This window comes from Thalassophryne amazonica, chromosome 8, assembly GCF_902500255.1.
Source record: "Thalassophryne amazonica chromosome 8, fThaAma1.1, whole genome shotgun sequence".
Lineage (NCBI taxonomy): Eukaryota > Metazoa > Chordata > Actinopteri > Batrachoidiformes > Batrachoididae > Thalassophryne > Thalassophryne amazonica.
Genome location: NC_047110.1, coordinates 12,987,665 through 12,999,543, shown reverse-complemented (window position 1 = coordinate 12,999,543; position 11,879 = coordinate 12,987,665). Strand labels below are relative to the sequence as shown.

The window sequence follows — 11,879 nt, the reverse complement described above, 5'->3', positions numbered from 1 at the left end:
GACATCTTATACGAGCGAAGTGGCGTGAAGCTCACTCATGGTACAGGGAGTCCCAAATACGAAGTGCCAAATTTTGAGTCCACAGTGAAACAGGAAATGTTAAATGTCAAGCACTTAGGGGATTGACAGAGAAGATTTTGTGGAATTTCGCAGAAACTCAGTGGCAAGCTCACACTCAAACAGCAAGTGCCAAATTTTGAGTCCACAGTGAAACAGAAAATGTCAAATATTGAACACTTCCTGGCATGGGTGGAGCTACAGCGAAGGCCCGGGTTGCACTGGACCTCCCTGAAATCTGATTGGACACAGATGATTGTCACGTCACAGCACCACACGTCTGGTTGAAGAGTTGCTAGGTCTCTCCTGTACAGTAGGTGGCACTGTGTACCACCACAAGAAGTTCTAATTTCTAAGGTTCTGATTTTAAACTGGAAACATCATCTGAACCACAGACTCCAAATGACACCAAAGTTATATTGATGAGTAAACGACCGTATTTTATGCCAGAGATGAAGTCCAGGTTGTTAAAAGCAGCATTTCTCATTTAAATTGGGTTGTCTCATTCGTTTCAGTGATTTTAAATGAGCAGGCAGCTGTTGATTCATAGGATAGAAGCTCAGGTTGAAAGAAATACAGGCAATTTTCTTCTCCTCTGTTCTGTATAAAACGTGTGTAACCTTTTAATTTTGCTCTTTGAAGGATTTATTTTTAAATAACCTCTCAATTTTGCTGTCTGAGTGACACACCAATGACACAAGTTTAGATAAATAAATCTAAAGTTATCTTCCTTAAACTCAAACTGAAAGCAAATCTCTATAACTTGATATAAATTAATTAAAAATATAAAATTCAGCTTCCTGATGAAGTGGTGTCGAGGAGGATTTTCTTAAAAAGAAGACCTGAAAGTTCAGCTACAATTTGGCAGAAAGTACATTTGAGATGAAAACCTAGATTTGATGTTTTGGTGAAACTTTTGTATTTCTTCATAATTGATTTAAATAAAAGTCCAAGACATATTCAGATCCAGATCAAACTTTTTCAGCTGGTAGTGAGTGCCAGTCTGCACTTCACTTTCAAATATGAGACTAATTGGGACAATTTGATTAAGATATAATGTAAAGGATAAATTAAATGGGGCTTTCAATGCTAAATTTAAATGTCCACAGAATCTGTAATGTGGATCAGATCTGGATCAAACTTTGTCAGTTGATAAAAGACACCATCCTACATAAGGCTCTTAAATATGAAAGAAATTTGATCTTTTTAGACAGTTATGAATTTTTGAAAATTTGTACAATGTTTAAGGAGAGCAGTTTCCCAGTTTTCTAAGATTTTTCCAGACTTTGACCTTGAAAACTCAATCAGTTCTTGCCTATCAGGACATGAATCCTCTGTAAAAATGTAATGACAATATATGAAAAATTGTGGGTTCCAGGCTGTTCACAAAGTGAAACCTTTTTTTTTTTCCCTCCATACAGTCCCAGCTTCCAGATTTGGGGCTGTAAGTCGCTGACTAAATGTCTTTGGTACTTGTCTTTTCTGAGGCTACTTGTGTGTCGGTGGAAGGACTGTGTCACAGAAATGCTTACTTAAGTTGGCTCGGGTCAGACCAGGTCTTGGAGCAGCTTGACCAGGCGCCACACACTGCTGCATTCACCACACTGGGCGCATCACAGCAACCACCGAGGCAGATGGCCGGTCCATCCCCTCCTCTTGAAAGCAGCTATTTGTCTTCTGCAGCCAGGTGAAAATGTGAGCCTCCCCAGGTCTTCTCCAGACATTGGGATCCTCAGCAGAAGCACCCGAGTGCTGTCTCACACTCAGAGTAACTCGCCTTGTCCAACAAGTAACAGACGTTCCCTCACCATACTAGTGATACTCATCACAGTCTCCTGAAGTCCAACTCGTTTGAGACAAAGTCGGTGGGGTGAACACAGAGACTTGCTGCCAGACCTGACCTGTTCAGTTTGCTCCACCAAGACATTTATGGGACAGAATGAACACAACACTGACATCAGGCTTTCATACAAACACACTGGATGGTGCATTTAATGGAACTCTCAACCAAGCTGACCACTACAAAAAAAAAAAAAAAAATTAAATTCTGAATCCTCACAGCATCTCAGACACATCATTAAAAACCAGGATGTAAATCACCCATCAAACTGTACAATCTGCTTCTTTACAATCGCTGACATTTATAGACAGCTATAAAGATGCTGCATAAAAAAGACACATATAAAAAATGTATTCTACAAATTTACATGTGAGCTCAGTCTGAGGTTTGAGAAAGTGTCTCTTGTTTTTCTTTCTAACACATTTTGGTTGGCGTCCTGCTCCTCGATGGCTGCTCTCTCCCCGTTTTTGGCAAACTTTTTCTTCATGCTTCCCACTAAGCTCTCGTACCTGGAAAAAAAAAAAAAAAAAGAGCTTAGTTGAACAGATAACATTTATGAACACAGCAGCTCAGTTTACATTTTAAATCTTAAAAACACTTTAAAGCCTTTTAAATGTCAATGCAAAACTATTTAATATAAAACCAGATTATGTGCAGTTTATGGGTCAGTCCATCTAAAAATCACCTCAAACCTCTCAACTGACCACCTCATTCTACCACTTACACAATGATACGATGTGCTCGTATCAGAAACACAGTGCACACATCACAGCATGATCACAGCTCTGCACAGGTTCTCCCGCCTGTCATACAGAGCTCCATTTTTAGCCTCTTAATTCAGCACGAAAAATTCTACAGTGTAAAAAGTGCAAAAGACACATTTCCCACATGTGATGAGTTTGTGCGCACACAATAAGCACTGTACTGTGACAAATTACCAAGTGTGAAGTTGACGATATACTATTGGCGTTAACATGGATTTTAGAACACACAAACAAAAATACATTCATTGAGCACAGAATATAATTTGTTTGTTGAGAGAAAAACATGTTTTTCCTTGAATTTGTCACACACACTGCCAGAATTATTAAAGCTCTATGGCCTCTGGGTTTTTTAAGATTTAAACCATAAAAGGAATTTTATTTGGCACCACTATAACTTTATTTCTTGGCATTTAAATAAGGGACTCATAATATAATATTGCAAATATGATCAAAATTTATACCGTCTGGAAACAATTTAGAATTTCTCCCCCTGTAGGAGAGAAATTCAAACAATCAGAAGCCATGAACTACATTTGGTAGCGACATCCAATCATGTGGCCTTTCCCCAACTTGCATGAGGGATGCTGGGGAGCACACTGGGACAACCAATCAGAGTAACGAAAGGTAGCACAACATCAGCTGGCTGCTCGCTTGAACAAAATAAACCAAGATGGCAGAAAATGCTCCGAAACAGCTTATTTCTGTAAAAATCTACTGTTCCTCATATATTTTGTAAACGCCAGCAAGAAATGAATCCTTCTAAAACTAAAAATGCTGCTTTTGAAAACAGGTAACACCTCTGAAGTGATTTACAAGACATCTTACAGATGTTAGTATGCACGCCCCTGGAACATGCATCATACAATTGGGTTAGGTCACAAGTACACTAAAAAAAATGACTCACTGGATGAGCTCAATTCAGTTATAAGCAGTATTTCCATCTAATAAATATATGTAGCCCCAACTCAAATAAAGCACAGCCATGCAAGATAATTTAAATTAAATTAATTGGGATGACATATTTATTAGATAGAAATCCAATCCAATGGGTCAGGTTTTTTGAGTGTAATCTCAAAACCTCACACACGCACTTTCTTCTGCAGTTCGTTTGCTCGAGGACATTAGAAGGAAAAGAAAAAATTTGCTATGGAATTCCCCAAGATAAATATGCTTTCTTCATTTAAATAAGCTGTAATTTGGCAACGTTGCAATAAACAAACAACTCCATTATAATGCATGGATTTTAGTAAAAACTAAATTTGTCAGTTTTGTGAAATTTGTGAGGTCGTACAGATTTAAGGTATGTCATGCGCACAAAATAATCAAACTGTGGGACAGATCAGGAAGGGCACGCGCCCTCAGCCACTGTCATTAAATTGAAGAACTGCCCCATTAGTTTCCAAAGCTTTGGCGCCACCTAGTGTTTCCTCTACATACACTGCAAAATTGTCACATGTGGTGATTCAGTAAGGCAGGCGCACATAATATTTGGCCTCTGGTCTCTGTAATATACGGGGAAAACCTCCGTCAGACGAGAAACATTTGGTTAATAACATCGACTGATGTCAGTAGTGAGAATCCTAACTGGTGGACAGCAGCCACGACCATATAACTCCTGCTGTCCATTTCAGTTAAAGTTAGCAGGCACAGCTTTAACAACAGAAGACATCAGATTCTGACATCTACTCCACAGATTTTGACCAGTATAGTCACCTGGACAATTCATTCTTAACATGCACTGTGTGATGGATTGGACATAATGGAGAGCATGAATAAATAATAATCAAACTTTATACGGCTGTGGGAGGATAAGATAAATAGTGATCACTTAAATTTAATAACAACAATAATTATGATGATAGATTTTTTTTTTTTTTTCAGCAAGTGTTCGTGATATTTCTTTTTTTTTTTTGAACAAGTACTCTGGAATTCTCCTTTCATTTTAAGGTTGGTGAACTCAGACCCCTAGAGTTATTCCCCCCCAAAAATAAAACCTAGGGGGAAAAAAATTAATGCAATTCTTAGATGTATTTACTTAAAGTCCCATGTTACATATTTGCCAGTTTATACAATCCAAGTCTATACAATTAGTGTCCTCAGTTCCCAAACGCTTATTGAGTGTTGTTAGAAGGAAACATACCACTTTCCCACCTTTATTGAAACATGCTGCAGGAATCCATTTGCAAATATTTGCACAAAAACATTAAGGTTTATCAGTTTGAACATAAAATATCTTGTCTCTGTGGTGTATTCAACTGAATATATACTCAACAAAAATATAAACGCAACACTTTTGGTTTTGCTCCCATTTTGTATGAGATGAACTCAAAGATCTAAAACTTTTTCCACATACACAATATCGCCATTTCCCTCAAATATTGTTCACAAACCAGTCTAAATCTGTGATAGTGAGCACTTCTCCTTTGCTGAGATAATCCATCCCACCTCACAGGTGTGCCATATCAAGATGCTGATTAGACACCATGATTAGTGCACAGGTGTGCCTTAGACTGCCCACAATAAAGGCCACTCTGAAAGGTGCAGTTTTATCACACAGCACAATGCCACAGATGTCGCAAGATTTGAGGGAGTGTGCAATTGGCATGCTGACAGCAGGAATGTCAACCAGAGCTGTTGCTCGTGTATTGAATGTTCATTTCTCTACCATAAGCCGTCTCCAAAGGCGTTTCAGAGAATTTGGCAGTACATCCAACCAGCCTCACAACCGCAGACCACGTGTAACCACACCAGCCCAGGACCTCCACATCCAGCATGTTCACCTCCAAGATCGTCTGAGACCAGCCACTCGGACAGCTGCTGAAACAATCAGTTTGCATAACCAAAGAATTTCTGCACAAACTGTCAGAAACCATCTCAGGGAAGCTCATCTGCATGCTCGTCGTCCTCATCGGGATCTCGACCTGACTCCAGTTCGTCGTCGTAACCGACTTGAGTGGGCAAATGCTCACATTCGCTGGCGTTTGGCACGTTGGAGAGGTGTTCTCTTCACGGATGAATCCCGGTTCACACTGTTCATGCTGGATGTGGAGGTCCTGGGCTAGTGTGGTTACACGTGGTCTGCGGTTGTGAGGCTGGTTGGATGTACTGCCAAATTCTTGAAACGCCTTTGGAGACGGCCTATGGTAGAGAAATGAACATTCAATACACGAGCAACAGCTCTGGTTGACATTCCTGCTGTCAGCATGCCAACTGCACGCTCCCTCAAATCTTGCGACATCTGTGGCATTGTGCTGTGTGATAAAACTGCACCTTTCAGAGTGGCCTTTTATTGTGGGCAGTCTAAGGCACACCTGTGCACTAATCATGGTGTCTAATCAGCATCTTGATATGGCACACCTGTGAGGTGGGATGGATTATCTCAGCAAAGGAGAAGTGCTCACTATCACAGATTTAGACTGGTTTGTGAACAATATTTGAGGGAAATGGTGATATTGTGTATGGGGAAAAAGTTTTAGATCTTTGAGTTCATCTCATACAAAATGGGAGCAAAACCAAAAGTGTTGCGTTTATATTTTTGTTGAGTATAGGTTGAAGAGGATTTGCAAATCGTATTCTGTTTTTATTTAAATTTCACACAACGTCCCAACTTCTTTAGAATTGGGGTTGTATCTTACGCTGGAAAAAGTAATTCTTTAGTCATTTCTCAACTAATATTTACTAAATTATTTAAATTATTATTATTTTAATTAAGAGCATAAATACCATTATTCTATGTATTCTACATTTCTATGATGGAGAGAAATCACTTAGTCCACACATCAAGTCACAAACCAAACAAAACAAATGACAGCAGTAAATATTCATCGCTTAATTTAAAATAAATAAGAATCACGTCATCGCTGCAGGTGACTGAAGGTTGGTCACTCGTACCTTAGTGCCATTTCCTCATCAGTCACGTCTGTTTGCATTTTGCTTATGTCCTCTTCTTTGCGCTCATCTTCATCTTTAGGATTCAGCAAAGACATCAGTTTCTGTGGTAAATGCAAAACAGCAAGAACAAGTCAGCGTGCTGATGAAGCTCCCATCACAACCAACAAGTCCTCAATCTAAGCAAAGCTTCACTCATCAGAGAGGCTACCGGAGGTACGGACGTCACCTTACTTCAAATACCATCTCATTGTCCTACCTCAAAACTAATCACACATGTCAAAAACGTCACACCACAGAGAAAACAATAAGAGACTGAAAGATGAGGATTAAAGGACCAAAGTCCAGCCATTGGAAGGACTTCCTTCCTTTCTTTCTAGATCACTCTTGAACACTATTTAAATCAACAATGCCCCCATTTTTGTAATGTTGAACACCACCACAAATACATCTGAAGAAAACAACCAAAATGTGCATGCGGTGATTACAAAGACATCACCTTCACCAGTTACATCCATTTACAGCTCTACGTAGTTTCTCCAGTCACAGACTAGAACTCCTTTGAGTCGTCTGGGTATCTCGGTTCCTTCCCTCACTGGCTGACCATCTTATTATGTATTAATAAGTGAGGTAAGTGAAGATACTCAGTGACGTGGACATGTCCTCTGACATACATAAAGAAAACTGTAATAATAATCAGTTTGTTTATTTATGGGGTCTGAAAACGTAGATGTATACGAGGTCTGTGAGAAAAGTATCCGACCTTTTTATTATATGCAAAAACTATATGGATTTGATTCATATGTTTTTACGTCAGCCAAGCTTGAACCTTCGTGCACATGCGTGAGTTTTTTCACGCCTGTCGGTTGCGTCATTCGCCTGTGGGCAGGCTTTGAGTGAGCACTGCTCCACCCCTCTCGTCGTTTTTTTCATTACGAGGAAATGGCAGAATGATTTGGGCTTTGTTCCATCAGAATTTTTTCAGAAACTGTTAGAGACAGGCAGCTGGAAACCATTTGGAAAATTCACATGGCTTTCGGTGAAAATTTTATGGGTTTCACAGAGATTACGGAGTGTTACTACAGCTTTAAGGACGGCCCACAATGGTGCACGGCGCGCCGTGCTCCAAGCCGCAATCGACCATTTAATTTCTAAACGGATGGCTGTGTGACTCCGGGACCGTCGTGTGCAATTTCTCTGGTTATCACAAGAGCTGGACATCAGCCATTTTCCGGCAGATTTCACTTTTAACAAGAGATTTTGTCATGGAAAGCCGCGCGGAGGCTTCGCGCATCACGAGGGATTCGCTGATGGAGCGAGACAAAGAACACCTCCGTTTTTGAGTGCCCAGCTCTTCACAATTTCTCTTATACTCACTCGACTGGTAAGCCACTGAAAGCCGAGATAGGCATGTCCCAACTTGTCCTCTAACACTCCAAAACGGAGGTGTTCCTTTGTCTCGCTCCATCAGCGAATCCGTCGTGACACGCAAAGCCTCCGTGCGGCTTTCCATGACAAAATCTCTTGTTAAAAGTGAAATCTGCCAGAAAATGGCTGATGTCCAGCTCTTGTGATAACCAGAGAAATTGTCCCGGCTTCACACAGCGATCCGTTTAGAAATGATGTGGTGGTTTCTGCCTCTCGATGGCGGTTCGGAGCGCGGCGCGCCGTGCACCATTGTGGGCCGTCCTTAAAGCTGTAGTAACACTCCTTGCTGCCTGTCTCTAACAGTTTCTGAAAAAACTCTGATGGAACAAAAAGCCCAAATCATTCCGCCATTTCCTCGCAACGAAAAAACGACGAGAGGGGTGGACCAGTGCTCACTCAAAGCCTGCCCACAGTCGAATGATGCAACCGACAGGCGTGAAAAAAACTCACGCATGCGCACGAAGGTTCAAGCTTGGCTGACGTAAAAACATATGAATCAAATCCATATATTTTTTGCATAAAATAAAAAGTTCGGATACTTTTCTCACAGACCTCGTATGACTGTGTATAACAGCGACTGTAATGCCGAAATGGTTACACTGATATTTTTGATGAATTCCTGGAATTAAAGCTTCCACACTACAAGAACATCTCAACTGTTTCCTTAACTTCACTGTGGTGGTGTAAAGACGCACAATTACAAACATGGTGTCCAACTACTGGACTGCAGCATTACAAGGTCATACATTTACCATACGGCAATCACATTCCAAAGTACAATAACCCTGTAGTGTCTGTCTTGAGACTGTGCAGCCCTAAGGGCAGCAGAACAGCAGCAGAGGATGATGGGAGAAAGACCAACCTCGACTTCTGGATTGAAGCCCTTGAAGGACATGCGGCCATACCTCAGGTCTTCACAGGGAACAAAACTCTTCTCTTCTATAATGAAGCTTCTGAAATACAAACCAAGACCAAATCAAGTGAGCCACACTTCTGCAGAAACAGTCCGTCCATACAAACAACTCTGATTCCTTTAGATATTGTACAAAACAAATACTTGATTAATCCAATCTAGATTCTGATTAACTGTGCGTTCACAACATAGCCTGGCCATACAACCAACAAATTACTTTTAAATCACATTGAATCTTATGTGTATGAAAATGTGTGTATGTGAGAGATGCTTATAGAATTCTACAGTTTTGATCCAATCTACATCAGAATTGGTTTGTTGGGTCACGGGCTCCATGTGGAAATACTTACATGATATTTAATTGTGCATTAACAGAATATTTACATTTGTCCTGTTTAATTTGTGAGCAGCGTTAACGTGGCCATAAATCCAATGGCTTTGCATTCCAAAACAATGCAAACCCTCAAGGTGCACGAGTTCGTTAGAGATTCGTGAGGTGCAATTTCCGGTTTGTAAATTGTAATCTTTTGTTTCTTTGTGTGGGAATCTGCAGTGTTTCTTCCCAGAAGATTAACAGCACGACTGGACATCACAAAAACTACCTGTATAAACCACTTGCCTTCTTTTCAGACCAGTTAATTTGAGCAAATCATCCATAAAACAGGTAATAAATGGGTAAAGAAGTGAAGCGAGGCCAAGACTCCGTTTGACCTGGGTGGGATTAACACGCCTCCAATTAGGAGAAACTAAACAAACCAAGCTAACCTTGGTTCGTTCGCGAACTACTGTTTATTAAAGCATATTTTTGTGGCCTGGGTGGTTGTTTGTCTTGAGGGGTGTATGAATTATTGCCTCAACTGTGGTCTGCGGGGAGCGGCGTTCACCACGTCAGCTAAGCTATAATACCTGCTAACACGCTAACATTGCAAACATAAATACTACAAAAATTTCACTCAATGAAAATACTTGCGCACACACACTTTTAAAATGATACATTGAAATAATTAACTGCGCAACAAGCCGTATCATTCCAGACAGTCTTAATAACATGCTCAGGAAGGAGCCACTCGCTCATGCTAACGCAGTCATTAGCGTCATGTTATGTGATGCTAGTGACCTCCAAAAGATGATGTCGTTTTTCAAGACACATGAACGATTAAATCAATCATGAATCACAATAAATCTCAGACCAGCTTATGACAGTGCTGTAAACATAAACTGTTCATCACAACAATATTAAAAAGTGAGTTTGGTAAATGTTCTCATATGTAGACCCACTCTTTCGCTTTAAGCTCAGGTAGGTCCAGATACCAGTGTTCATCGCTCATTATTCTTTTCTCATCTTCTTCCAGCTGCTTTTTGGTCTCAGCATCCAGACCCCTCTGCATGAACTAAGAAAACACACATCGAATACTCCATCATTAAAAAACAAACACAGAGAATTCAACCCAGAGAATGTCACTCCCCATGACCCACTGCTCAGCGATGATTATACAGCTGAGCATGTGGCGGGACCGTGGGGGGGAGACTGGCTGTGAAACGCTTTGCACATCTGCATCAGACGGAAACTACTTACAGATTCACAGGAGGATTTTCTTGAAAAGAAGCTACAGTTTGTCAGAAGTCACATGGGAGATTCCAGCCTGATCTGACCTGCTTCCTCTTCTGCTCTGTAAGTATGATTAGTTGTGTTTTATGAGGTTGTGTATTTTATTAGCTGCTTCAGTTTATCTGGCGGTAAACTGAAGATTTTTGGGCTGAGAACAAAAAAAGATGTTTGAAAGCATCATCTTGGGCTCTGGATACAACAATCAACAGTTTTCACCATTAATAATTGTTAGCTGCAGCCCATAGCAACACACAACACTGGGTTAAACCCTGGGGTGAAACCAACGGGACTCATGTTCAGGTTGGGAATTTTTTATTTCTATGTAGCTTTTGTTTGTTTCCAGTGCACACAAACAGTTGAGCCTCATTTCCACAAAGCGGTCCGGGTCAGTACAGCGCGGTATGGTGTGGTATCATTCAGCATGGCTTGACTTCCATTTCCACTGCCAGTAGCAGTAAGGCTTTTTAAAAATCACTGTTTCTAAAAAGTCATGATTTTTTTCAATTAAAATGGACTTTTATTGATTTACATCGACTTTTTTCCATTTTATTTATTTCACCCTTCTAAATGAGACTATACAAACAATATCATTCGTTCTAATCGTTACTGACATGTTAAAACATAAAGGTGAACATACAACATGTACAAGTACCATGACCTAATGGTACTGATTTCATATTTTGGTGATTTTACGTACTGATTTCTACACAAAAAAAAACAAAAAAAAAAAAATCCTTTTTGATGATTGTTTATTATTATTATTAACAGCAGTGATTTAAATCATACCAGCCGGACTTTCTACACCAAACATTAAAATTTGAAGTTGATCCATATTCTGTGCAAACTGAAACCATCCAACATCTGTTTTTAAAATGTTTGTCACCTTATTGTGGTCTTGGTCTTTATTTTACAGACAATCTGGATGTAGACATTTTCATGGGATTATAAATATGGGATTATTTCTCTAGAAATCCACAAGCTTTGAGAATCTTGTGGATATGATGAACAAAATGTATACCGAATCAATTATGAAATGTTTAGAAGGTGTGGATTTGATCCACGTCCGAGTTTAGTATGACATTCCACTTTTAATCTACAATTTAGTCATAAGTAGCCGTAAGTAGCCACAACGAGCTAATATGACTTACCTTCATGCGCAAGAGGTTTTTCGACAATTTTCCACAATCATTCGCCATTTTCTGACTCAGAATAACCCAGTTTGTAATTGAGCAGCTAAAACTGAAGCGGAATCCTCAATTTGTTTAATCTGTTTAACCAGTCTCTGCTAAAAACATGAGCTAACAGGGGACCATGCTGGCAGACATAAACAACAGAACGTCGAGCAATTTGGCCGATGACCTCCCTCTTCTGTGGCATTTT

At 40.0% G+C, this 11,879-nt stretch overlaps 1 protein-coding gene across 1 annotated transcript; it reads right to left on the bottom strand.

Moving 5' to 3' along the window:
* Positions 1-2,163: 2,163 nt before the first annotated feature.
* Positions 2,164-11,835, bottom strand: mphosph6 (M-phase phosphoprotein 6). The gene is given in 6 exon segments (XM_034175574.1): positions 2,164-2,309; positions 2,312-2,406; positions 6,553-6,653; positions 8,840-8,930; positions 10,169-10,281; positions 11,648-11,835. Coding segments are annotated over 6 exon segments (549 nt in total). The 5' UTR covers positions 11,696-11,835; the 3' UTR covers positions 2,164-2,208.
* Positions 11,836-11,879: the final 44 nt, after the last annotated feature.